The following is a 27970-nucleotide window of genomic DNA, read 5'->3' as shown; positions in this document are numbered from 1 at the left end:
CTGAGTTGGGAAGCCATGTATTTAACAGTGTGTGTGAGGTTGGGGTTGCTTAAAGGTGACCGACAGTGACAAATATCATCAGAACTCTGAACTCTCTCCCCCACACCATTCCATGAACACATGAATACATGAATTATCAATGTTGTGGTCACTGGTCAGGAGAGAGAGAGAGAGAGAGAGAGAGAGAGAGAGAGAGAGAAGAGAGAGAGAGAGAGAGCCAAAAAACAAAAGCAATTAAAAAAGAGAGAGGGACTCCTGGGGTTAGGGGAAGCAGGCATGTGGATGAGTGGGGGACACACCAAACCATCAATTGAAACCCTTTGAAATTATTGAGTTTCTGACATTCAAAAAACCAATAAATAAAAAAAGCATAGCAAACAAACACACACCCGCCCCAGGGCCCCTCTCTCTCTCTCTCTCTCTCTCTCTCTCTCTCTCTCTCTCTCTCTTCTACTGCTCACTTGAAATCTTGGTGGAGCTGCTGCATTTTGGGTCAGTGTCTTGAAAAGAAAAGTCTTTGAGGGAGTCACAGTGAATAAGAAAGAAAGCACAGGCAGAAGCTGCCTCAAGTTCTCAACTTTTTTCATTAGAGCCCAATTGGAGTTAAAGAAGTTTGCTTCTCTCTCTCTCTCTCTCTCTCTCTCTCTCTCTCTCTGAATTGGTGAGGATGCCAAGATCAGGCCCAAGACCATATGAGTGTGTTAGAAGAGCTTGGCATAGTGAGAGACACCAACCCATGAGAGGTTCTCTCATTAAAGAAATTTTCAGGTTCCCCACTCTCATCTCAACTCTAAATTTGCATGTCTATTTTTGCTTTTTGTATTTTTTGTATTTTTGAGTTTTGGGTGGGTTTTGAAATGTTGAACTTTACATTTGTGCATATGTCTATTTGTCTCTAAATAGTAATCACTTATGTGTTTTGCTCAGGGTTGTGAATGAGATCCATAGCTCAGCTACCAGGAAGAACAAAGAATGGCAAGATAAGCTCCCTATTGTTGTCTTGAAAGCAGAAGAAATTATGTACTCAAAAGCAAATTCTGAGGTAATCTTTTACTCTTTTCCTGCTCTTATCTCAACCAAAATTGCTTACCCTTATTCTAGATACTAACGAGTATTGATTTTAAGAATTCAATTTTGCCTTTTCTATTTTCTACATTTTTTAGTAGCAGAACAGAGTTGTGGTGTATGTTGCTGAAGTTTTACTTATTCGGCTCTTGTAAAGTTTTGTGCTTTGGAACTCTGTTCTTTTATAGGCTGAATACATGGACCTTAAAACCCTTTGGGACCGAACAAATGATGCTATTAACACGATAATTCGGCGTGATGAGGGTACTGAAACTGGAGACTTTCTTCAGCCTTGTATTGAAGGTAGCTAAAACAGTTTTGACTTCACTTTTTTCTGGTTGAATCTGTTTGCAAATTTGGGCCAGAATCAGTCTCTGGGTTTTCATCACTGTTAATAAAATTTTGGATGAGACATAAATTCTTGATATTGTTTAGCATTTTCTCGGTTGTTATCCATGTATGAGACTACTGATTTTAATTGTATATTTTCTTTCTGTGTTAACTCGTAAATTTTTCATATAACAACCCAGCTGCTCTCAATTTGGGGTGCATACCAAGAAGAACTTCGAGGAGTCAACGACATGCTAATCCATCGTGTTATCTGATTCCCATCACTTCCGATGTCCCTGGCATTTCTCCTAGCGTAGTTGAGAATGCTAGTCAGAGGGATTACACATCCAATTCACAGTATAGGCCTCATTGTCCAAATTTTGTGAAACCCAAAAGTATGACAACCCAACTTGGCTTTGAATCTAGATTCCCTGTTGTCCAAAATAATGACTGCACTACTATGAAATTCCGCATTGCTTCCGAAAATATTCCTCCTTCGGGTTATGACCAATTCTCCCCTAGGGAAAGTATGGCAACATCTAATTTTTCTTCATACCCTCTGCACTATAGAAATTTTCCTCAGTTTGAAGAACTCAAGCCTGGTTTTGTTATCCTTCCTAAGCCAGTTTCTGACCCAATAGAACCTGCCAAGATGGGAGTGATTTCCAATTTGCTCTGTAATGGAGATAAATCAAATGACAATACACAAACAGATACCAGGGACTACACCGAGAACCCATGTACAGTTGGGTGTGATTTGTCTCTGCGGTTAGGCCCACTGTCTACTCAGCACTCAATCGGTGAAAACAGCCAGCCTGAAGAGGTCAAAGATGTTGGTGCTCAGGAAGGGACCATGTGCAGTGATCAGTCACAACCACAATTTGATAGACGGCCCTCTTTCATTGGTAAGGGTAATGAATATGGCCCAAGAGACTCGTATTCAAGTAGGTTGAATTTTGAAGGTGAATATATGAATGTACAAGCGACAATGAGAAAGCGAAAGGCAGCTTTCAATCACCCAACAGGGGATACCAAATTTTATAGGCAGCCAGAGCTTCCTTTTAGTCACTTGACTGGAAGTATGAGAAATGGAGGTTTGTAGACTGACTCCTGCTTTAGTAAAGTTAGTTGCTTCAAGATCTTGACATTTGCTTAGCGATTATGTATTGCCGAAGGCTTCTTTTTGCAATCTTGATGTACTTCCTAGCTACATTACATGGTAATGAACTGAGCTGCTCTTGCAGTGTTGTAAGACATGAAATGTAATTAGTGAATCTGAGATTAGATTAGATGAGGGAATGGACTTCGGATCTGCAATGTAGAAATGGTGATATGTCACCCATGATGCTTTCTAGAACCTAGAAGTTCATGTAGTTATGGTATTAACTTTAATTTTGACTTGTGGAAGATTTTGGTTTGTGGTTACGCTTTCTCTCAAACTGGCTTGAACTTGTTCAAATTTGTGTAAGATTGAGTTTGATTAGATTGGCCTTGTGATGGTGTGGCTAAGAGATTCATAGGATAGGATTATTCTTTTCTGGTTGTGTTTGGATATTATTAGGTATATGGGATCTACGTGAAAAAGGGGGGACATTCCACACAAACACAAACCTAAACTTTACTGTTTAAAGAATAATCTTTGATTCATTAGTGGTAACAGATAAGGTTATGGTCCTTATGGGCCCACCTTAAGATAGGTCTATTATAGAAGTTGGGGGAAATTTTAGTAAGAACTCGATGGAGATTTTTGTTTGTGTGAGTGGGGGACAAGGACTTTGTCACTTTAATACACACAATTATCTCGAGCCATTATGCTTTTGTGGTTTCTTGTTTGATTAACAAACAAGGCGAAAGAAAAGTATATGTTTTAATGAATGACTGGATGGGGCTCTTTGTTTGCAACTTGGTACGAATGGTGATAAATTGTAAAGGCCATCTGTGGGGTCAAAACAAATGCTCATCTTTCTTTGTTTCAGCATATCCTCTAACTTGAAACATTTTTCTTTTCTTTTGTTAGAGTTATTTTTCATTTTGGTTATGTGACCTATAGATATTGTCGACTTTAAAATCTCATTAAAATATCTATCTAGTCTCAAGAGTATCAGAAAATGTTAAGGAATGAAACCCTTCTATACAATTCTGGTGCTTCATTTCTATGCACTCTCTTCACCTGAGAAGAGAGAGTAAGTGGAAGAAGTTGCAGAAGACAAAGTGGAAGAGGAGGAGGAGGAGGAGGAGGTGTAGTGGAACTCGATCTGCAAACGCCTGTGGAGAGGTAAAGTAGAAACTGTCCCCTTTTTCTCTTCCTCCTCAAGCTCCCCAAGTGGTATGGCAGCAAGAAATCTTTTAATGAACTGTCTGCAACACTCCTTTCCACTGCATAATTCTTCTAGGCTTTCCTCCTTGTTACTCTCAGACCCTGCAATGTCCTCTGAGCCAGCCTCTGCTTTCCCATACATGATGCTCGAATCGTCGAATTTTAGTATGTATGCCTGGTTACACCCTTCAAACAGCCTCTCACCCAAAGAATCCATGATATAGTAAGCATCACCTTCAACCTTCAGCACAAAAAAATGGTCATTCCAGCTCACTATGTATATCCTTGGTTTGTCTAACATGGTGTTTCTATTGATCTCATCCCATATCTCGTCGAACGACATGAGTCCCTTCAAGCACTCGAACTTCTCAGGGCTGAAGAATCCGATGAAAGACTTGTCAGGCAAGACGTCGAGAGGTCTAACATCAGCTTCCAAAACTGTTTCCAGGTCGAAGTGTTTGTTGGGAAATAAGTTTATGTAAGTTTCGTTGCTGCAGAGTTTTTGCCACTCTGTGGAACCTTCTGTTATGAGGCTGTCGAATTTGGATCTTGTAGGCATCGTGTCTTGGTTCGAATGCAGCCAGTGGGCGATGACTGCAACTAGTGCCGTGCAGGCACTCTCTCCGGCTGCCTTTTCGCTCCGTTGATCGAAAGAAGCAAAGAACACATTGGTTTTGAGCTTTGCCAGCCCATCTCTGCTGAATACTTCCTTTAATTCCCATCTACTTGTGATGCAATCTCCATGTTGGTGGTTTGAAGAATATTCAACAGTAGTATCTGATTTCTGGAGAAAAAGAAAATCCACATGAGCATCATTTGGGAACATCCTTTTGTCTCATAAAGAATTATAGTAAGAAGCATTGGTGTTTAGCAAAGCTTGAAGGATTCATATTTACTCATTATGTTGTTTACTACTTTTTAAGTAGAGGTGACTTATGTAAGTTGGTCTCACCTCTATTAAAACTACGATCATCAAAGTGATAGTAAATGGACATGTTATGCGGTAAATATCGTCCAACTATTTTTAATTATGATTTTTTAACACATGACATGTTTTAACTGGACAACACATGTCATTCAACTTGTCACGTGACAGGAAAGTTTTTATCACAAGAATATTTATCGAGTAGATGTGGTCCAAATAACAAGACTTCCATGTCATTGTCCTAACTCCAACTTTGAACTAACAAAAGGTTACATACCTGTATAGAATCACCGAGATTGTTGTCAGCAGAAATTTGAAGTGCATTGGCCTTGCTAGTCTTCTCAGCATAGGGCTCCACTTTTCTTCTCCTTGGTGGTTTGCCACTCAACCACTTTCGCTTTCTCAAGAACCAACTCTTCTGGCCCGAGTCAAACCGAATCAAACAACTGGGGGACGATCCCAACTCGGGCTTTGAACTCAACTCTGCACTGACACCATTCGAGCTGAGTTCATTTTCTGGCGACGACCCTTCTGAGTCGGACAGGAGGGATGACTCGTCCCAGTCACTAGAAGTCATGACTCGGTCCCCATGACCCTTTCTCTCATTGTTGCTCGTCTTTCTAAAGCTCCTAGAGTAGCTTACACCTCGAAGCAACCTGTCCTTGTCTGAATTGGCCGAGTCTTGACCGAGTCCTGCCGAGTCATGTGAGTTTCTGACCTCAGAAAAGCTTAGACAAACCTGCATAAGTCACCATCAATCAGACATTGAAAAGCCATAAGCTTACAATGAAATAAAAACGAGACCATTAATTTAATTACTACAAACTTGTCTTTTCTTTTTAATTGGGAGCTAAAGCTGAGACTTAGTAAAACTAAGATCCTATCAAGATTTGTTTACATTAACTAGTAAATTGATCCCATCGTTTCATGACATGAACAATGAAAAAGGACTTGTATTTTAGCAGAAAGCAAGATTTTCACCACAATATTTATACTTGGAGGCCCAAAATTATTTTAATTTTTATTTAAAACAAATTATATTGGGGAAGGAATCCAAGTACGGAGTAAGTAACTGCTTGTTACTACTAAAGTTACAAGTCTCTTGCCCTGAAAACATTCTGAATAATGAACACAAAAATTGAAGAAAATGAAGATGCTGGGTATTAATATTATTGCCTAATTAGGATGAGAGTGACCTAACAAAAACTCTCTTTACCTTAAATGGGAATTAAAATAGCTAAGCATGGTCTTAATTCCCAATTAAAGCGACTAATACAATTCATTCACAGTTCAGCAAATGCAACTTTGTTCAGGTAAAAATGACAGATGACCAAAAACTGAAAACACCATAAATGATAAATCTTGTCTGTATCCTTAATTTGCCATTAATGTACTATTGAAGCTAATTACCAAAAACAAACAAAAATGAGAAATAAATGAATAGTAAATAAATAATGAACTTAATTACCAGAAGGGTAGCTTCTCTGGGGTTCATCCCTTCCATTTTCAAAGTGACAGAGAGCTTCCTCTGAATCTGAGACTCCATCTTCGAAGCCATTTCAGCTAAATTCAATGAAACCTTCCCCAGAACCACCATACCCTTTAATATTGCACTCTCCCCCTAAAGTCACATTTAAAAAATAATTATTATACTTTCAATTTCAAACATTCAACAATCACACAAAATGCTTAATCTTTAAAATTAAAAAAAAACCCATGAAGGATAAAGAATTGAAACTTACATGTAACAAAGTGAAAGTCAAATCCCAGGGGCTAAAGGCACCACCTTGCTTCCACCCAAAACTACAGAGGCTCTGAAATTCATCATCCCATTCAACGACCTCATGACCTCTGCTCAGAAACCTATGGCTGGTGTAATTCTTCTGGTGCCGTGAAGATCTTCTGCCATAGAATGGAGCCTGAGACCCTTTCCATTTCACCTCAACCACCACACCAACCCTCTGCTTCTCATCCCCCACCACCTTTCCATTGTAGTCAAACCCTTCAAGCTTTATCTGGTTCACCTTGACATGGAACCTCTTTGTTCCCCCACGTGTCCATGGCGACCACTTCATCTTCTTCAATCCCTTTTTCCTATTTCTGTGAAGAAACCAAAATGTGTTTGCAGAGAATTAATTGGGTTGAGAGAGGAAATGAATAAAACAGAGGGGAGATGAGAGTATGAGTTTTTTAATTTTTTTTATAATCGAAAAAATATTCTAAATTGTTCTAATGTATCGGAGGTCTTTCTTTATTGAGTCGTAAAAGAAGTGAGATGACAGCTATGATTTTCTAAAGCTTTTTGTATGCATGGCCAAGTCTCTGTGAAAGGAAAGTCCAGCGCCTCCAAACGCCCGTGTTTAATGTGAATCCGTGTGCGCGCGTTATGGCTTTACACGTTTTCGGAGAGAACCCTCAATTTTTGGGACATGCACGTGACTATCACGTGAGTTGACAACAAGGGTTATCTGGCAACTGTTTGTTGGTTGGTTGGGTTTTAAGGTACGTACATACAGTACAGGTTTGGCTGGGGTGGCTACGCAGGGGATTGGAGCTTGGGTGGTGACGCGTCAACGCGGACACGCGGACAGCTTGCACACGTGCATTTTTTGTTGGATAAGTAAGATTAGATTGGAGGAGTTTGGAGTTGGACGAATGGATTTATGCGTGTGCTGCGTCAATGGGCCAATGGCATTGCGTAGAATGAACGACCTTCTAAGAAGAGGATTGCTAATTGGCTTATCTATTGTTTTGTTTATGTCATTCAAAGTTTTTAGACCATATTGTACTTTCAGATGTGACGGGGCAACATTTTCGTGGATGACGGGGCAGCGATTTGGTGCCAATCAAGGATCTTTCGATATTAAGTTAAAGTGGTTTTACGTATCGGTTAGACTGGACTTTAACCCAATACGGCTGAATTTGGGAAAAAAAAAAAAAAAAAAAATCAGTGTTAGTTTTACAATGCTAACCAAGCCCAATTAAAATAAGCCAACACCAACTGTAAAAGGGGTTGATAGATTTAAAGTACAAAAATTATGGCCCAAATTATATTATTTTTGCTTCTTCTCTTTTGACCTTTAATATTTATTTCTCTCTTTTGAGGCATTGCTCATGGAAGTGCATCACCAAATCATCATGCCTAGATCACTTCTTATTGCACTAGGTTTCACATTGCAAATGTAAATGGAAACATAGACCTGCCAATTAAATAAGAAATACATAAAAATTAGTGAAAGATTGGCTCCATTAGGGATCAGCTGTCCAATCAGATAAAGGTTAGCTGAGATATCATCCTCCAAGTCCAGAGATATCATCCTCTAAGTCCATGAATTGCTTTCGGCACTTCACTTCAAATATTAATGGCTGCATGCATCCGCCACCTAAATTGTCTGCTTGCATCTTCTTAAATTATCATACCAAACTTCAACTCCACTAAATGCTCGAGGCTCTGCAAATAACCTGTGTAGTAGTAATTTAGAGTAATTGTTTCTTCAAAAGATATGGGTTCGAATATTCTAATTAGTATTCGTGTAATATGTATGAGTATAATATTATCGCTCATTTAAATAAGAAAAGTTCTCACCCAAAAGAAAACCCTTGAGGGTGTTTTTAAATAGTAAGTGGGCTTAGGCTGGGCTTGAGGAAACACCCAACTTTAAGACAGCACATGCATTTTCATTTTCATTTTCATTTGGGCCAGCTATGTTTTCTTCCTGCGATTTATTGGGGATTCGAACTTGGCTCAATTCCCTTTCTTTTTTAAAGGGAGGAATATTGATAATCGAACAAAGAAAATATTCCAAACTTAGGTGTCTCTCGACACTCAACTTCATAAATAACTTGGGTATCAGTAGAATCACCATATTCTAAATATCGAAGGTGTACAATACATCTTCGACATAGACAAGAAAGTCTTATATGTAATTTGATTGTATACTCTTTTGTGTTTACAACACATTTTGTCACGTGGTAACGTAGACATAAAAAAATATGCGATCGAGTGTATATAAGATTTTATCAAAGAGTGCCAATAACATGAACCACCCCACTATACACTAATACAACCATGAATGGATTTTTGACATTGAGAGTTTAGCAAAGCTCAACCAATGCATTTTCCACTTTGTTGAAATTGAGAAGGTTTATATATTACCTAATGCATATTTTATGTGCAAGTTGATGTGTGTGTTTTTCAAATTTGCAAGTTAATGTATGTTTTTCAAAGCTCACGCCTTTAAGATATTGTTTGAAAATTTAAAAAGGTATTTCTTCCGAGCTATGTGAAACCCTTTTGTGTTGTGCCTAACACCACGATCCTTCATATATTATTGATACCGCTTTCAAAGTCATATCTATGTTTTTCTCCTTAAACTTTTTTCTTTAACTATTATTAATGTTTTTGTTTTGACTTTAATCTCCTAATTTTTTTAATAAAAAACTTTATTGTAATGAGGATAACACTGTTTTGTTATTCCCAGCTAATTAACGCAATGAAAAGTTTAAAAGTTATCCCATTTATCATTATGTTATTGATCGGGAATAGTAAAAAGTATCATCCTAGTTGCATGAGAGTTTCTCTCCAGTTGCAGTTGTATGAGGGTTACGTGATATCATTTTCACATCATTATGACTGATGTGGTCAATATTGTTAAATAATTTATAAATAGTGCTTCCATGATTATAGAGGCATGGAAATTTTGAATAAACTTTTGACAGCAAGAACAAGAAGAATTACTATTCATACATATATATATATATATAGGTGATCTTTACTGTTGATAGTTTGACAACAAGAGAAAATTACTCATCTATATTGTGAGATGGTGATCTTTTGTTTTAATTTGAATCATTTGTGGCCCTACGTAAAACAGTATATAAACTACAACGGGGGCCGTGATGCTTGTGAACTTCGGTCTCAAAACTTGGAAAGAAGAAAGAAAAAAACATAAATTTTACATCAAACATAATAGCTATTTTTCTTTTTCTTTTTTTAAATAAAAAAATGATTGAGACTTTGAGCATGACCAATGCGAATTCATGAATAATTAAGCTTCTAGAAGAACTCCAAAATATGCTAATCACATGTTGGGATCTCCACAAAAAGGCATAGTTGATTCACCAAGATATATGTAGTTGGTAGTTGTGTTTAAGTAGAGTTTAATTGGTTGGTGTCACTCATTCATTATAAATATTTATATGATTTTATAGCATGTTTGTAATCTCTAGTAAGATCTGGAAAATTAATGCTCAGACATGAGACATTATAATATTTAATCTCAATAATCGTATCTGAGATTACCTTTGTTTCTAACGAATGGAAATGGGTGCGATATGAGCCCATGTGACCATCCCATCAAATTCTGATTGTTGTCCCTCTCATTAAAGAAGGGGAGACAGTTTTGAGGATGTTGTTTGGGAGAAAAGAAAAGAAAAGAAAAGAAAAGAAAAGTTCTTGTGGAATAGAGAGATATCAAAAGAAGGAACATCGAATACCAATCTGACTGACTGCCTTTTCGAAGTGAGCTTTTTCTTTTTAAGAATTTGATTACCAAGAAAGTTCTTGGAATAGGTTTCCTTGTATCATCTTTTGTCTAACTTTTCTCAATAATTTGGATGAGATAAGGTAAATGGAGAATGCACCAAAGGAAATGTAGCGACTATCTTATGTGGGTTAAAGCGAATACACATAATGAACTAGTATTGGGAATCAGTTCCATTTCTTGGTCCATTTAAAAATAACCTTCACATTTGGATCCCGAGTCTCTACATTTAAAGATGGTACATCTACATTTATAAATATAAATATAAATTATATGTATCAGAATTTGAGCATCTTGTCTTGTTGTTCCAACTTAATTCTTCCACCTGTTTTTATGTCTTATGTATACTTAACAAAACTAATACGAGCATAGCTGCATAGCCAGCATATGCATGTATAAATAAGTAAAACAAGTTCAACCGCACATGGTTTTGTTCCCACCGACGCACCAGCAGTACAGGCTGTCCAGCTTTGCTGCAATTAAGGTTCCTGTAAAAAAATAAAATAAAATAAAATTGTGGATTCGATTAGATATCTACAAATGGATAATGAGTAAAATTATTAGAGAGATGAATCTAGGTAATAAAAACGAATTTATAGTTTACTTGTATTGTTGAAAGTTATCTAATAAAATTTAATTAAAAATCACATAAATAGTTGACGATGCAATTTAAGGACTTGCTTATTAGTCATTATGTTGTATGTAGATGAATTCCTATTTGATCTAATCGTCACTAGACGAGTTATCAAGTTAAGCCTACAACTTATATTCTTGATGGAAATTCCATTCCACACACGTACATATAGAATTCCAATGAAAATCATATGATCATCCATATATGCATACATATATGTATCTAACTTGGGGCAAAATTTTATGTTGAAGGGAATTCAAATTCATCAACTGCAACAAGACAGATATATTATTTTTGATTAATTGATCTGATCCACAACTACGTATACATGCATATAGTTTGATGGTAATGTGTAAGTCTTCAAACTAAATCTTCAAGTTAGGTCATCTTTGAATGCTCACACATATATTTTACAATTTGGGTAAGGATCACGGGCTCAATTTAGGTCATCTTTTTCTTTTCTTTTTTTGTTTCTCTACTTAGTAAAAAAGTGTTGTGATGCATTTTGTTTCTGTTACTAGGTATCTAATACCTTGGTCATTTAAATTTTTGTTTATGATCTAAACATTGTATCTTGATGTTCCACTTGGCATAAAGTAATGCTTCCACTTGGATTGGATAGATAAAGAAGAAGTTTTTAGGACCCACCATTGAAAATGAAATTGCTTCTGGTTAAACATCCTGCCTGCCCTAACGGGCAACGAGTCCATTGGCCAGAAACTTAACCCAATTCGCTTCAGTCCAACTAAGCATTAAATTATCCAAACTTTTGCATTCAAGTTGAACTGCAGAAGAAACATCGGCCACATCATTAAGAAAAAAACCAAGAAAAATCCCAACTCTCCAACCACCACTAGTATTTTCATGTCTATCCAAGTAATAACTAAATAAATAAATAAAGTTCTTACTTAAATAAAAGAAAAATATTTGAAGGTTGAACCACCACCCTTTCTGATTATGTCTTGCCATTTCCAGAAGTTTAACAACAACCAAAATAAAATCCAAAATATATCCCTTTTACACAATTGGGAATATTTTATAGGATACAATACATCAAAGCCTGAAGAATTTAAACATCGCAAATTACACTCCATACAGAATCAAATTTTCAAGCTAAACCCTCTTTTTCTTCAAATTATTAATTTTTTAATTCACACTGAGTTGATGCTTTAATTTAAGAGCAGAAAATTTAAAGTCGAAGTATTAAAAAATAGACATATTACCCTAACCAACCGACCTAACTTGCATTTTGCGCGGTGTCTCTCAACTTTAGATTGAACACATATCACTAGGCAATTATTTACAATTTAAATTCCTTTTTTCTTTTATTTACCCATCCTCTCTTTAGTCTTATAAATTGTTGTAAGTGCTTGATGCAAGAGGAGTGGATCTGTTCTGTTCAACATGTGTTTCATGAGCAGAATGGTGCTGCTGATGCTTTGGTTACCCAAAGCTATGAGCTACAACCTTAGCTTCATGATTTTGAGGAGGTTCTTGTTTTTCTTGGTGGTAAGGTCTAAAATATCGATGGTATCGAAAATATCAATGGTCCAAAAATATGGAAATTTCGATAGAAATATCGGGATATTATCGATATCGATAAAAATTGAATAAAAACCAAGAAATTTGTAAGAAAAACTTAGAAATTTTTATTGAAACTTTGGAGGATGTTTATTTAGTCAATTATCTATTAGTTTATCACAAAAAAATTGGAAGGAAATGCATTGTATGATGGGTTTAATTGATTTAAGTTGATTATATAGTGAGTTGACAAATAATGTGAGTGTATAAAATATGTAGTAATTAATGAAAGAAAATTAAACACATCATAATCATTTATATATATGAGTTACTACAATATTTTACACTCTATACATTGCATGGTAAGATACATGAGTGATTTAGTACCACATAGAGTTCATATAAGGTTCAAATTTTTCACTATCTTCATTATCTCTATGTGTAGAGTAAGTGTATTGTGAAGAGTAGTCATCAAATGATAAATCCCCAAAATAGTTTTGCATATAATTGTTAACATGCCACCCATATGGATCGGAGTTTGGTTGACGTTGTTCATAAGCAAAATCATTTGAAGATTGGGTCTCAGATTCTTTCTATGAGCCGCTCAATTCCATCCCAAAAGGAAAGGTCAAAGAGTCGCATTCTTATGTGAAAATTTGATTCTTGCGTGAAAATTTGATTCTTGCAAGAAAACAAAACAATATAAATATACATATTTTAGCATATTATCACAAAAACATAAGCAACATGGTGGTTAAGGCGTTGGAGAATGAGTGAAATGACAGGGATATGAATCTCCTTTGCATGTGTGTTTTGTTTTGTGTTTATTTTTTCTTTTTTTCCATTACATTAATATTATAGCGATATTTTGGCAAAATATTGCTAAAGTGTGAGCGAAATTATCAACATCGATATTTTATGATATTATCAATATTTATACAGTATGTATATGAATACGTTTCAAAATATTCGTGACTCGAAAAAACGATAGTATTATTAGTATTTTATTGATATTATTGATATATTTTAGACTATGGGTGATATTATGGATGTTGATGTTAGGGGTGTAGCTAGGCCCCCTTTTTTTTTTTTTTTTTTTATGAAGATAGCTAGGCCCCGGTTCGTTTCTGCTTAGTTTGTTTTGTTTGGGGCTTTAGCCCTCCTCCGTACCAAAAAAATATATAAAAAGAGAGAAAAGGAAGAAGGCGGCTTCTGTAGTTGTGATGGGAAATGGGAAATTGGAAATGAATTAAACAATTAATTATTGGATCTGTCAATCAACAAAAAGACCTTCTCTTTTGACAGTTTCTCAACTGCATTTTAAAAACAAACAAAGCCTTACCTCAGATCTCTCAAACTTGTGACAGAAGCAGAGAAACAGATTAAGGAAAAAGCCAGAGACCCATGCCGCAAATCCACTACTTATTTCTGCTACCTCTATTTAACACCTTCAAAATGAGGAGGTGAGAGCTACCTCTCTCTCTCTCTCTCCGTGGTTCTGTCCTATTCGTCTAAATACTTCATTAATTGATGTACATGAGACTCTGCTTCTGTATCTGATTCTCTTCACATAATCTGTTTCTCTGCTCACATGTTTTCGTTTCATGGCCAAATGAGAATTACCCTTTGATTTTCCTCTTTTCTGGCACAAAGTTCGTTTCCTTCTCATTTCATGGCTGAATGGATAATTGCCCATTAATTGACATTGTCAAGTCTCTTACTTTCACACCTTAAGTTCACACCTCCGCTGGGTTTTTGTCAAATTTTGTGTTTTTTTATGTCCTGAAGCTAGGATTGTCTGAAAATTGCAGCCACCGAGCTTAGCTATGAAAATTTTGGATCTTCTTGCTGTATTCAATGCAGTAAAGTAAGACTTAAGGGGCAGTTGGTAGATAAGAAAAGTGTCAATGGAAAATCCATGCTTAAACTGCTGAAAGGCTTTCCTCCTATTCACATGTGTTTTCATCTTGATCCTTCCGGGTCAAAGTTCTCTTCTTTGCACCGGCTAGCCAGTTCTCTTCAACTCCTGGTACCTCTCACCTCTCTCTCAGTTCAGCTTGACATGTAAAGTTATATGTTTCCTTCGGTGTGGTAATCTTTTTTGGTCACTGTCTGGACTTTTGAAAATAATTTGGGATTATGTTTAAAGTGGGAATTTGTTAGATTCAGTTTCTGAACGTAGATCCTGTGATTGGCTACCTCATATGCAGACTGTTGAAAGTCATTATTTTCTTCTTCACATCCTTGTTTCCTTTATGATTCTTTCTATTGTAGATATGTCTCGTCTCTTCTTTGGTTAGCTGTATTGTTCTTCTGCAATCATTTGGTTTTCGAAATCTTGGCTAAGTACTGGTTCTTATAGTAGCCATGGGGAATTGGAACTTCTTTCATTTCATGGGATTCATATTTTTGTCTGTTTTTCTCTCTTCCAAAATATGCCTGGCTAGTGTTCGAAAATTTGGCAAGATTACTCCGCCTTTCGAAGGGGCACAGATGAATTGGATTGATAATAACGGGCTGTTTCTATTATCTAACAGTTCTGAATTTGGTTTTGGCTTCGCTACTACTCCCCAAGATGTCACATTGTTTCTGTTAGTTATTGTCCACATGGACAGTTCGAAAGTAGTCTGGACTGCAAATAAGGGGTCCCCGGTTTCAAATTCTGATAAATTTGAGTTTGATGTTAAGGGCGGTGTGTTCTTGCAGAAAGATGGAAGTGTGATTTGGTCTGTGGATACTGGTGGTAAAAATATTTCTGCAATCGAATTGCAGGACTCAGGAAATTTGGCTTTGCTTGGAGATGACAGTGGGGTAGTTTGGCAAAGTTTTAGCCATCCAACTGATACCCTATTATGGAACCAGGATTTTCTTGATGGAATGAAACTTGTAAGCAATCCTAGCTCCAACAACTTGAGCTATGTTCTTGAAATCAAGTCCGGGGACATGATTCTTTCTTCAGGTTTCCAAACACCACAGCCTTATTGGTCTATGGCTAAAGAAAACCGTAAAACTATTAACAAAGACGGTGGGGTGGTCACTTCAGCATCTATCAGTGAAAATTCATGGAATTTCTATGATCGAACCAAAGTGTTGTTGTGGCAATTTATTTTCTCGACTGATACTGATGCAAATGCCACATGGATTGCGGTGTTAGGAAGTGATGGATTTATCACTTTTAACAATCTTCAGAATGGAGGGTCAAGTGGTCCTTCAGGAACAAAAATACCAAGCGATCCTTGCAGCACCCCGGAACCTTGTGATGCATATTTTGAATGTTACAGTAACAACAAGTGTCAGTGCCCTTCAGGTCTCAGCTCCCGTCCGAATTGCAAGGCGGGGATTGTCTCCTCATGTGATAGTTCAAAGGGTTCTACAGAACTTGTAAATGCCGGGGATGGTCTCTATTATTTTGCACTGGGATTCCTTCCACCCTCTTCAAAAACTGATTTGAACAGTTGCCAAACGTCTTGCCTTGGAAACTGTTCATGTGTTGCTTTGTTCTTCCAAAACAGTACAAGAGATTGCTTTTTGTTTGACAGGATAGGTAGCTTCCAAAATTCAGACAAGGGATCTGGCTTTGTTTCTTACATTAAGGTCTTGAAAGATGGAGGCAGTGGTACTGGGGCGAGCAGCAGCAACAAGAAACACTTTCCGTATATTGTGGTCATAGCCGTCTCGACATTACTTGTTATTTGTGGCTTACTTTATGCTGGATATCGATACTACAGGAGGAAGAGAAAATCCCCAGAATCTCCTGTTGAGAATTCAGAAGAGGACAATTTCTTTGAAAATTTGACTGGGATGCCCATCCGTTTCAGTTTCAAAGATCTTCAAACTGCAACTGATAACTTCTCGGTGAAGCTTGGGCAAGGAGGTTTTGGCTCAGTTTACGAAGGCATTCTCCCAGATGGAACTCGAGTGGCTGTGAAGAAATTGGAAGGCATTGGTCAGGGAAAGAAAGAGTTTCGAGCTGAAGTCAGCATCATTGGCAGTATCCATCACCTACACTTGGTCCGGCTCAGGGGCTTCTGTGCAGAAGCAAGCTATCGACTTCTTGTTTATGATTACATGGCAAATGGATCTCTGGATAAATGGATCTTCAAGAAAAACAAGGGAGAATTCCTGTTGGATTGGGAGACAAGGTTCAATATAGCATTGGGTACGGCTAAAGGGCTAGCTTATCTCCACGAAGATTGCGATTCGAAGATTGTTCACTGTGACATAAAGCCTGAAAACGTTCTGCTCGACAATAATTACCTTGCCAAAGTCTCAGATTTTGGTTTGGCAAAGCTAATGACCAGGGAGCAGAGCCATGTTTTCACAACACTAAGAGGAACTCGAGGGTACCTTGCACCAGAGTGGATTACCAACTATGCCATATCAGAGAAGAGTGATGTGTATAGCTATGGAATGCTGCTGCTAGAGATCGTTGGTGGGAGAAAAAACTACGACCCGACAGAGACTTCTGAAAAATCGCATTTTCCCTCGTATGCCTTCAAGATGTTGGAAGAAGGCAAACTGAAGGACATCCTTGATACGAAGCTAGGGAACGATGGAGCGGATGAGAGGATACACACAGCCATTATGGTTGCTCTGTGGTGCATACAAGAAGATATGTCTTCGAGGCCATCAATGACCAAGGTTGTCCAAATGCTTGAAGGCCTCTTTCCTGTTCCTCAGCCTCCAGCTGCCAACTCGATGGGTTCTCGCCTTTTTTCGAATTTCTTCAAATCGAGCAGCGAGGAGGGAACTTCCTCAGGACCATCCGACTGCAACAGTGATGCCTACCTTTCTGCAGTGCGCCTTTCGGGCCCAAGATAACATTTACTCAAGAGGAGAGACGATCCTGAGACACTTATGGGTGATGGCTAAACAATGCATACATTGCTCATCACCCATATTTCTGTATATTTCTTCCATTACTCAAATTTTGTAACATTAGCCATTACTTTCTAAGCTTAATCACTTTCTTGTTTATTGGCTCCTGTTTTTCTTCTGTAAATAAAGCGTACGATATAGTTTAAGTTTAGTATTGCAAAATAAAGAGAGATTACAAAGCTTGCAATCCCCATTCATCAAGATGCACAAGTAAAAGGTGCATGTTTTAAGACCCAAAACAACCTCTCTTTAGTACCCAAAAAAACCCAAAACCACATACTCAGAAACAAAGGTTGGCTTTTAACAAATCTTATGCTTTGTGGTGTTTAAGAGTACATTGATCCCCTGGACTCGACTACAGGGGATGAGGCCGCTTTCCAACATAAAAATCTCTCTTCTTCAAAACTGCACAAACCCATTTCTTAACTACCTCCACCGTCCGTTATAGATGGCATCAACTACCTGCACCGTCTCCCTTATCTCCTCCACTAAATCTTCCTCCACATTCCCATTAAAATTCAATTTTCCCGCCAAATCCCCCTCAACGGTCAATTTGCGCGCCAACCCTCTCACCGCCGCCAACGCCGCTTCTTCAGGTAAAAGCAAGCACAACCCTAATGAAGCACGGATTAGATTAGGTGTTGACTGTGTTGGGTTGCTTAGAACAATGGAAGGAAGCTGAATTGTACTATTTGATGCACCAATTATTCAAAATCACAGGAAAAGATCTCGTCTTGGGAAGAAGAGGACTGGTATTTACACTTACAGCCACACTGCCATTGCTTCTTCCCTTCTCTGAATGCATAGAGGCCTTTGCTGCGAAGGCGGTAGAGTGAGTTAAACAAAATCTTCAATCTTTTCAATTTGTGGGTATTGATATGTGCAAAGTAATTACTGGGTTTTTTCTGTGACATTTGAAAGGTCGGATATAAGTGAATATGAGCTTGTGAAGGAGGAGATTAGGAAGGTGGTGACCAAGGGTAAGGCTGCTGGTGTGCTTCGTTTGGTGTTTCATGATGCAGGGACCTTTCAAGTTGATGAGAATTCAGGTATCTATATTTGTATGCATTAGCCATTGCTTTTTACTCATTTCCATGGCTGCATTGGCCTTTCAAATTGAAGCAATATCAACTGGAATTGGGATTCATATACGAATGGTTCAGATTTGTTGTGAGTAGCCAATACACGAATGGTTCAGATTTGTTGCATTGCACAATCAATTGCCAACCACTGACATGTGTTCCTTTGAAATATAGATATTGTCTGAAGTTCATTCATGTTGTTATTGCAGGTGGCATGAATGGTTCTGTCATTTACGAACTTGATAGACCAGAAAATAAAGGTCTTAAAAGTCCTTTCAAGGCATGCCCTCTCTCTCTTATATGTGTATCTGTTCATTAGTTTCCATCGAATTCCCAAATTCTTAATTTGTTGAACAAAGATATCGATTAAATAAAAGTCGTTTAAACGATCTTCTACCAGCTAACTTCTCAGTGGATTAAATTGTTGGTTAGATTCTAGAGAAAGCAAAGAGTGAGGTGGATACAGTACAACCAGGTTTCTATCTTCTGAAATACTGTTTGACTAGGTTTCTGTATTAATGGTTGTTTTAGTGCTGTGCTAACGTGTGGATGTTTCCAAAATTAGTGTCTTGGGCAGACATGATTTCTGTGGCTGGAGCTGAAGCAGTTTCAATATGTGGAGGTCCAACAATCCAAGTTTCGTTGGGCAGATTAGATTCAAAGTAAGCTGCATCAATGGAAAAACAACCTCATGCTTGAATCCTCAATATTTCAGTTGCCAAGTATTATTAATGCTACTAGAAATACTATAAAGAAAAAGAAAAAAGTAGAGTTAGTGGAAAGAAAACTAAGTCTTGTTTCTCTGCAGCATTAATATGGAGAATCAATCTAATCCTATCCTACCAAAAATTGATAATTCCAATTTTTAGAAATGACATTGTGAATAGCTACTTATCTCATTCTCTCATCTTTTTGTTTTAGGGAGCCTGATCCTGAAGGAAAACTTCCTGCAGAATCTCTGGATGCCTTTGCTCTGAGGCAAAGCTTTCAAACAAAAGGCTTTTCGTGAGTTCATATATGCTAAAAGATACCTTTTTCAATTTGTATGTTGTAGATGTATTTTTTTTCCTTTTTGTAAGTAAAGCACCGGGGAAAAGTTTATCATCCCAGTCTCTGCTTGGTACAGGTTTAAACTAAAACGTGACTGTTTTGTTTTTGCAGAACTCAAGAACTTGTTGCTCTGTCAGGAGCTCATACCATTGGAAATAAAGGTTTCGGAAGTCCAACAGTTTTTGACAATACATACTTCAAAATTCTGCTTGAGAAACCATCTTCGGGTAAATAACAGTGACTTGGATAATCTGCATATCAAAACAGGCTTAAAGAGAAACCCCCTGCACTCACTTAAGCTCGCCCCTCTTGTGGAGTTCATGTTACAAACTTACAACATGAGATAATAACAGAAAAAAAGGAACATAAAGAGTAATCATGTTCTTTGAGTAATTGCTTTTTCATAAGAGTGAATTTCAATTTTTGTTTGATCTTGAATCAGATTATATTTTTCATTTTCATGCACAAGTACGATTTAATCAATTTGCTTGATTAATATGGTCCCTCTTCTTTTTTTTTTCCCCACTGAATGCATGCTTTCATGCGATCCATGATAAAGGGAAAACATTATTGCGACTTATCTTTACACCTCTAAAAATTCATGACTTTGTGTGCATTTATTTTCTCCCCTTGTGAAAGTTTCTTTTTCTTTGCTGTGCGCGCGGTTACTGATTCTATTCTTTGCATGCAGGTAGTATGATTGGGCTTCCTTCAGATCGTGCGCTTGCCAAGGATGATGAATGCTTAAGGTCTATTTTCTTTCAAAAACTTTCAGCTGTCCTTTTTACTGCTATTCCATATGTTGATAAGCATTTAAGCCAGCCAAACCAGTTATTTAAACAAGTATTGAAATGAATGTAATTCGGCTGGAAGACTTCGAAATAAAGAGCGAATATCTCTTTAAACAGTAGTTATGCAAGACAAATCTAATTTAGGTTAAATCAATCCACAAGTTCTTTACATTAGTTGAGATAATGATCATCACATGTTTTTTTTCTTTTGTAGAAAGAAAATGTAAGGGTTTAAGTCTGTATCTAATTATCTGGATTTGGAAATGAAATGAAAATTTGTCACGTTGCCTTGAGCTAGCCAACTAATTTAGTTACTTTGACTTACATATTTCTCATAGATATATGTCTGATTATCTGATATGTTTATGCTCTAGTAATCAGAAAGTTATTAGATATTGCCTAATCCATGCAAGCTAAACGCATACGTTTTCGGTATACACGAGTATTCATTTGCATTGTAGGTATCAACTTTCATGTTTATGTTACATGTAGTATGTGTTTTGTATTCATATCCGACTGAAGAGAAGCTTATTTCGTGTACAGATGGATCACAAAGTATGCTGAGGACCAGGACGTTTTCTTTGAAGATTTCAAGAAGGCTTATGTCAAACTAGTGAATTCAGGAGCCAGGTGGAAGAGCTTGTGAAATAATTGCAGGAGCAACATAATGCCTATCATGCAGAAATGGAACACGGTACAGATCAAGAAGTGATGAATATTGGGCAATCAGATCCTCATATATACTGTTCAAAGTGACCCATCAAATGATTAAATGATTAGCTGCCAGCATTAATCAAATGATTAGCTGACAGGTAAGGAAGGTGACCCCAGGCAAGACTTTATATTGCATAATTAACATGTCATCAAATAATTCAGGTACGACCTTGATGTACAATCAGTAAAATGTTTACTTGGTTTAGGCTCTTGAGGCACAAAAAGAAAGAATTTTTGGACCATAAGTGTAGCTGTATGATGTGAGAAAGTCTAGGTTATAGAGCAATCATAAATTTCTAGCTTCATAATGTAATCATAAGAAAGTGATCCATCAAGATAATCTCTCTAATGGTGGAGACTCCCATTCTCAGCTGTGCTGTGTCACTGATTTTCGTAGTTTCCAAATTACAATTAATAGCGTGTGGATTCAGAGTTAAATTTCTGGGCCTGAGCAACTGCAAGTCAGCAAGGCCTCAAAGGTTGTTTTCTGGGTACCAAAAACACAGACCCACTTCCCCAATTCCTCGTCGAAGATGCAGCCCATTTCCTTGTAAGGTATATTATCTATTTGAACCACATTTATCGATCACATAAGTTCATGCCAATGAGCTGAAAAGAAAGATGAGGGGCATCAGTGTAAATAATAATAATAATAATATGCAGTGAAGTTCTGAGCCAAAAACATATGTCCAAAGGTATGCTTTGTCTCCTTGTGGGTCAAGCAACTCTTAAGGGTCCTAATTTTTGGCTTGGATCCAAACTTATCCATATAATATGACATCCATGTATAAAGCAGAATTAGATGCTGAAACTAAATGGACGTCTCAAATCAACTCCGCTTTCTGCTTTTAATTGATATTGTAATTTGACCAGTTCTCGTCTCTGTGGTCACCACCAAAGGGTTGCCAAGAAAATAACATTGAAAAATAAAGCACATGGAACTTTCGAAAAAAGAAAAGAAATTATATTAGTACATAAATAAGAAAAATGTTAATTGTGTTACGAATATATCCCACATTGAAGAACGAAAGCTTTGCATTAGTGCTTAAAAGATCTCGAGCCTCTCAATTTTATTTTTATTTTTTTCCTGTACAGAACCAAAACCATATAAGGACGGTCCAGAGGGTCCCGGTGTTGATGTCTGCATATATGCTCCGTGGCCTGTAGGTCTTGTTTTGAATGGTTCTGTTCAGTGTATCTTTCTGTAATGAAAGTAACGAAACCCTTATCTTTTAATCAATTACTTAAACACTAGTTTTTTTAAAATGATTTATTTATGGATTTCTCTAATTTAAATTTTGATCACATGTCTAATGTCTGGAACCAACTTATATTTAAGCAAATATCTGCATAGGAATCTATATTGTTTAGTTAATTAAAACAAAAGAGATCGTAATCAACTAGCTTTCACAATAATGTCTGTACAAATACTCATGCAGAAAGAAATGTGTGTATAAGATTTGGGTATAAGCACATGCGCCAGATTAGTATTTCACAGTTGTGGTCCCAAAAGGACATTAAACTGTTTCCATTTTTCTGTTTTTTATTTTCTCTTAAAAACAATCAAATGAACATTAAATTAGCCAACATAGTATAATCCAATAGAAAACGGCCTTGACTTACAGATTAGAAATTTCAGGTTCGAATTCCCAAGACATCATAATTGTGCGTGAGTGTGAAATCCCTCTCTCAAAGGGATAGAGGGGGTTCCAAACCCTTTCAGGCAATGGAATTAACAGTTAGAAAACTTCAACCCTAGCTTCTAATTAAGTTGTTACAATACTAAAAAATTATATCTCTAAAAAAAATATATTAATATGTTGTAAAACAATACCAATGGGAGTGATCAGGGGGCAAGAGGAATTATAGTAAAAGAAGACATTGTTGGGCCACAAGAATTCCTGAGCAGTGGTTCGTTCACCTGGGTGAGACCAAGTCCAGAAGTATTTCCAAAGTCAGCAAAGCAGCATAAGGTTTTCTTTTGTTTTGTCTAGAAAATAGGTTCCGTATTTATATTCCGGTCTTTTTCAATCACATTCTAAGAAAAAAAGGAAAAGTTTTCTTTAATGTGGATGATGATGATGAATGAATGAATGAGAACTATTATTTTTCAGCAATACAAGTTTCATATAAGATGTATATTCTTACACGAAACTACAGATTATACCTAAGAATAAGAAGTCTCTTGAGATGATTTCAAATCAAGACTAGCTCTTTGTAAGTTGCAATCGTTTAAGGCACCATCACAATTTGATTGGAACCCAAGATCAAAGAATTCCCACTTCGACAATAGAAAATTTTACTTGGGACCAATCATATCATGCAATTTTAATGTTGAGTGGCAGAACAATCCAGTTAAAAGATGACATGTGTCTAAATTTGACGATCAACTTTTTTTTCTCAAACGCAAGTCATTTTTCAATTGAAATGTTTGACTACTCAACATGTCATATGACAAAAATAGACCAGCCCATCTCGTCTACAAAAACATCATGAAAATGTAGAATGCAAGTGTAATTAGGTGCAATGGCATGATACACCCTTGTTCTTGATGACTGCAAAATACAAAGCATATATAGTACAAAAATTGGGGTTACAGAAAGAAAGGGCAGTGGGCAGAGTGGAGGAGATAAGCACAAACCAAAATTATGCGTAGGTTTTCTAAGTCAATCATGTCATGCCTTACCTAATATAAGAAGAAGAAGAGTCCTTTATGTTTATGACTAATTGACCTCTGTGCAGAGCCAATGAGGATTTTAGTGGGGCACAGACCACACGTGCAAATGATATAGAATGTCGTGGAGAGGAGAGTTATAACCACAAGGGGGCATACATTGCCAGCTCCCATGCACCTCTGCTTCCTTGTGTCTCCTCCATATAACCTATAACGATGTCGTTTTCGACAGAGGCATGCTATGAGGGCAAACTGTTTGATAAAAGTCCTATGAGAGGAGAGGCAGAGAGGGGCAAGTGGCGAGTATTGGAGCACCCACCTTCTTTGTTGCTTGATGAGCATCTGAATGGTGTTTGATATATTTAGTAAATTAATCATGACATACACACGCCTATAATTTCTCGATCATATTTTTATATATCTTTTGACTTGTGATGATCCATCAAAATATATCTGACTCTCAAACTAATTGCTTTCGTATTACAATTTGGTCTACATCTTGCCCCCTAAAAAATAAATAAATTTCATTGTTGTTGTTGTTGCTATGATAAGATTACGAGAAATTATGACATGGTTCAATTTTCTCTTTGGTAATGGACATAGTCAGAGTTAGTGATAACAAATACTAATTTGGTGCATACGCACAAAGGTGTCCAAGGTTGACAAGGAAGACTCCATTTGGATCAAATCTTATCTTTCCAGCCAACTTGACTTTAAAGGTAAAACATCCTATTAAGCAAAAGCAAATTGTTTAGTTTTAATATAAGAAAGAACTGTGAACTGTCTAATCCAATCTGTTCCTTAAACTATATCCTTATTTAAAGTATATTAAAAGCACAGCAAGTTACAAACAAGAAGAAAAGTTTCCTTCGGTCTTGAGAATGCTTTGCTAAACAAGTGGTGGTTTGAATTGTAGTAGGTCCTAGTTTGTTTGCCTAATTTCTCCCCTCTCTTTTGCTTTTGCTTAACCCTTTTTATAATCTTAATATCCAGTTTAGATTATTACTATTAGAGCATCTCCACCCATAAGGGCTAAGTTTAGGGTAAGGGCAAGCAAGGGCTGCTACTATTCATGTGAATAGTGTCAGGCTTGCCATTTGTGGTTCCATCCATGAGGGCTAAGTCTAGGGCAAGTCTAAGGCAATTACTATTCACTTAAATTTATTTTATTTTATTTATACTTAAACCATTGATTTTGATAAGCTTTTCGGATAAGATTTTCAATTCCCAAGTGTTCATATTTCTCGTAAAATCCTCACCTAAAAATCAAGATAACATTTTCGGACAAAATTTTGAAATTAAATTGGTGTAGAAAGTAAATAATATTGGTAGGTATGTATAGAAAAAAATTTCAGAATTTTTTGATATATTTTTTAAAATTTTTTGATTTTTTGTTCAATTTTTTAAAGCCAAAAATTGGACAATCGTTGGATTGTGCAATATTTTTTGATCGGAGGCTCCAGGAGAAGCCACATGGCTTGTAACTATTGGGCAATGTGGGCTAGTGGGTCCAACAGTAATAAAAAATTTGAAAATCAGCTGCTGACATCATACTGATGTCAGCAGCCCGAGGGCAACAGCCCAGGCAGAATTAGCCTTTGGGCTTGCCCAGGCTGGTGGGACCCACCATTTGCCCTGGCTCATTGTTGTGCGCTGGAGCTGGAATGGGCTGCCAGGGGGGCCTTTTGCCCAGGTTTGGTGCAGCGGTGGACATGCTCTTATGTGTTCATAAAACAATATGAGACTGTCATTTTAATATGTCATGTCGTTAATTTGTAATTCAAATTATTATTGAGTGAGAATACATTTTTTGGCGATAATCTAAATTATAAATTCATCTAATTTATAAGGAGGGAGATTCAAACTTAGATGTCATAAGATTTAGGGTTGTGAAAACACCCTAACCCTATATGTTATATTCATTGTAGCTATGTCAATTAGAGTTGTTTGACGGAATCGGAATATTGTTCATCATAAAGAGAGAGATCCTTTCACCTGAGCCTTGAAAAGATAAAATAACCCACCTCTATTTTTTTTTATATAAATTCTTTCTGCATTAAATAATTTGGCTCTAGCAAATTAAATTTAAAAAAGGTTTTGATGCAGCCAATGAGAGATTGCCATGCCCATGCATGTGGATGCCATCCATATATTTAAGTCTGGGCACAGAAAAAGTATGAATTTGCAACAGTAGGCTATAAATAAGAGCAGAGAGAGAGAGAGAGAGAGAGAGAGAGAGAGAGAGAGTGGGAAGTTTCTTCGGTTACATACAATCAGATCGCATGGTGGCCACTGGCCTGTAAAGAAGGTGTCGGTTGCATGCAGCTCTTTACTTTACACACCCGACAACTCAGCTGAATTGGTCGGTTTGTCACGATCTCATCCCCTCTTCTTCCACTCTATCTTTCTCTTTCTATCACGCAAGAAAATTTTAGTTCGGACAGGAGTTTTTCTTGTCAAGTCATACGAAAGTAGAGGCACAAGTGTAACATTTTGAGATACTATTTTAAAGTGTAACTGAGAGATTGCCTGATGAGCAAATTTGTATTGCTAAATTGCAAATAATAAGATAACTCGTTCTAAAGTACAGACTTTATTGATTAAGATTTTCTTATAGCATGGCTTTCAATTTGAAAAAATATGACAAACTTTTAAAATATTTCTCTTGTTTTTATTTTTGGGGAATCCAAGCTACTTTTTTCGTCATATTTTCTTTTAAAATTCTCAGTTCCACCTCCTATTTTGGCATGTTGATAGAAATGGTTCATTTTCTAGGTCATCATTCAATGATATAATTCTCGCAAAAAATGACTAAATCAGCGTTTAGTCATTTGATTAATAGTGTGATAATTTAAAACACTAAGATCGTCTCTTTATTGTATGAAAATTACATGACTAAACCATTTCTGATTTGAGGACTATTTTCAAGATGACATTTAAAGGGTGACTTAGAACATAGACGGTTTTGATCATCAAATCACATTGCACGATTAGAATGAGATCAGAGAATGTAGAAAGTATATGTAGTTGAGTAGGTTTTCAATGCGACGGTGTTACTAATTAACTCATATCATCACATGTGTATGTATTTATTATTTCTATACCTCGAGTTCATGCAATATAAAATGTTGTTTACCCATATTACAACTCGTTGATTAATTTCACCATGCAAGTGTGACCTAATATACTACAAAACTTATTTATGTAGCTAGTATTTTCCTATATTTTTTTTCCTTATATTTTTGAAGAAAAAATGGAAAATATACAAAAATGTAAATAATATAACAATTTTTTTTTTTTCGTTCTTCCATATAGAGAGTAAAATATTGATTTTCTAGTGGAGAAACACTGAATTTGATAACAACTATAAGAAAAGAAAAGTCATTGTCCCCACAAAATCCACAGAATGAGAAAGAGGTGATAATTTCTAAATTTGTTTAGGAAGTAAAGATTTTAGATCTGCAAAATGCATTTTATCACATAATTGGCAAGAAGAGGGGAAGAAAATTAATTTCCATAATTGCACTTTCCATATGATTGGTAAGAGAAAGTGATAGAAGAGAAGAGACACATTTCCACCAGAGAAAGTAAAGTAAGAAATCAGAAACCTCTATGATCTGAAAACAAAATAACCAACGAAAAGGAAATATGAATCATCATTTTTAGTAAATTAGGTACCCACTACCTTCAAATTTATTTTTTGAAAGAGGAGTTTCTTTTAAACAATATATCAATTGTGAATATGAGGGAAACCTGAAATATCAAAATTAAAACTATATTCATTCAACATATAAAATTTTATGGATATAAGTTAGCTTCCTCAATTCCTAGCAAGTAAAATATTTCCTTTTTTTTTTTTTTTTTTTTTCCTCTTCTTCTAATATAAGGGGAAGTTTAAACCACAACGAGAAAGGAGGATTCATATACACCCATTACCAAGGTGCCATGGAGGTTCTAACATGAGACCTCTAGTCTGCAAATCAATATCATTTTCTACTGTACTAGACCCCATTGGTTCGTATTTCTTCTTCTTCATTTTTTTTAGTACAAGCATTAGTCTAAACTATAGAAGTTTCTCACATTCACACAACCAAGATGTTATAGAAATTTGAATCTAAGATCTCTTGTATGGAAGACAATGCCAATTTTCACTGGGCTAGACCTCATTGACTCGTATTTCTTCTTCTAATGATGAAAGAGTTCGATTTTCCACCTATGTTCAGAAAAAATTATATTAATATTTAATAAATATTTCTTCAAATTCTAGAAGTATAGATGGAAAGTGGGGGTTGGTTACTTGGTAAGTAGGTGGTTACTTAACCTTAAAACTGTATTTGTCCGAAAACGTAAAACCGTCTAACCGTAAAACCGTGTATGGTATTCGTAGCCGTATATGGGGTGTATTTGGTTGGGGCAGAGACAGAGAGTGACCTGACCTGACCTGGA

General features: G+C 36.5%; 4 protein-coding genes across 4 annotated transcripts; 3 read left to right on the top strand and 1 right to left on the bottom strand.

Annotated features, from left to right (window-relative positions):
• Window positions 65–2820, top strand: LOC18790613. Its single transcript, XM_007222662.2, has 4 exons — window positions 65–768; window positions 928–1042; window positions 1254–1368; window positions 1596–2820. Exons 1-4 carry the CDS (start codon window positions 668–670, stop codon window positions 2495–2497), a joined length of 1233 nt encoding a protein of 410 aa, XP_007222724.1. The 5' UTR covers window positions 65–667; the 3' UTR covers window positions 2498–2820.
• LOC18793267 lies at window positions 3447–6939 on the bottom strand. The gene is made up of 4 exons (XM_007224142.2): window positions 6380–6939; window positions 6106–6258; window positions 4915–5376; window positions 3447–4496 (listed from the first exon to the last, which is right to left on the bottom strand). The coding sequence occupies exons 1-4, from the start codon at window positions 6710–6712 to the stop codon at window positions 3549–3551; spliced, it is 1896 nt and encodes a 631-aa protein (XP_007224204.1). The 5' UTR covers window positions 6713–6939; the 3' UTR covers window positions 3447–3548.
• LOC109946468 (G-type lectin S-receptor-like serine/threonine-protein kinase SD2-5) lies at window positions 13092–17400 on the top strand. Its single transcript, XM_020554385.1, has one exon. It carries the CDS (start codon window positions 14703–14705, stop codon window positions 17154–17156), a length of 2454 nt encoding a protein of 817 aa, XP_020409974.1. The 5' UTR covers window positions 13092–14702; the 3' UTR covers window positions 17157–17400.
• Window positions 17485–21222, top strand: LOC18788446 (putative L-ascorbate peroxidase 6). The gene is made up of 10 exons (XM_007226858.2): window positions 17485–17809; window positions 17934–18045; window positions 18135–18262; window positions 18505–18575; window positions 18728–18770; window positions 18861–18957; window positions 19217–19300; window positions 19457–19572; window positions 20037–20094; window positions 20680–21222. The coding sequence occupies exons 1-10, from the start codon at window positions 17662–17664 to the stop codon at window positions 20780–20782; spliced, it is 960 nt and encodes a 319-aa protein (XP_007226920.1). The 5' UTR covers window positions 17485–17661; the 3' UTR covers window positions 20783–21222.

The sequence above is a fragment of the Prunus persica genome, chromosome G1 (genome assembly GCF_000346465.2).
Source record: "Prunus persica cultivar Lovell chromosome G1, Prunus_persica_NCBIv2, whole genome shotgun sequence".
NCBI classification, from domain to species: domain Eukaryota; kingdom Viridiplantae; phylum Streptophyta; class Magnoliopsida; order Rosales; family Rosaceae; genus Prunus; species Prunus persica.
Note: the sequence above shows the minus strand (reverse complement) of the source record. Positions and strands in the feature narration are given on the sequence as shown.

What these genes read in the sequence shown, in the direction of transcription:
- LOC18790613 (XM_007222662.2), top strand. Translation starts at nt 668, where the DNA reads ATGCCAAGATCAGGCCCAAGACCATATGAGTGTGTTAGAAGAGCTTGG. An exon ending in CTCATTAAAGAAATTTTCAG is followed by an intron (nt 769 to 927) that starts GTTCCCCACTCT and finishes TGTTTTGCTCAG; the next exon opens with GGTTGTGAATGAGATCCATA. An exon ending in ACTCAAAAGCAAATTCTGAG is followed by an intron (nt 1,043 to 1,253) that starts GTAATCTTTTAC and finishes GTTCTTTTATAG; the next exon opens with GCTGAATACATGGACCTTAA.
- LOC18793267 (XM_007224142.2), bottom strand. Translation starts at nt 6,712, where the DNA reads ATGAAGTGGTCGCCATGGACACGTGGGGGAACAAAGAGGTTCCATGTC. An exon ending in CCAGAGAAGCTACCCTTCTG is followed by an intron (nt 5,377 to 6,105) that starts GTAATTAAGTTC and finishes TGACTTATGCAG; the next exon opens with GTTTGTCTAAGCTTTTCTGA. An exon ending in ATCTCGGTGATTCTATACAG is followed by an intron (nt 4,497 to 4,914) that starts GTATGTAACCTT and finishes CTTTTTCTCCAG; the next exon opens with AAATCAGATACTACTGTTGA.
- LOC109946468 (XM_020554385.1), top strand. Translation starts at nt 14,703, where the DNA reads ATGGGGAATTGGAACTTCTTTCATTTCATGGGATTCATATTTTTGTCT.
- LOC18788446 (XM_007226858.2), top strand. Translation starts at nt 17,662, where the DNA reads ATGGCATCAACTACCTGCACCGTCTCCCTTATCTCCTCCACTAAATCT. An exon ending in GGTGGATACAGTACAACCAG is followed by an intron (nt 18,771 to 18,860) that starts GTTTCTATCTTC and finishes TTCCAAAATTAG; the next exon opens with TGTCTTGGGCAGACATGATT. An exon ending in TTTCAAACAAAAGGCTTTTC is followed by an intron (nt 19,301 to 19,456) that starts GTGAGTTCATAT and finishes TTGTTTTTGCAG; the next exon opens with AACTCAAGAACTTGTTGCTC.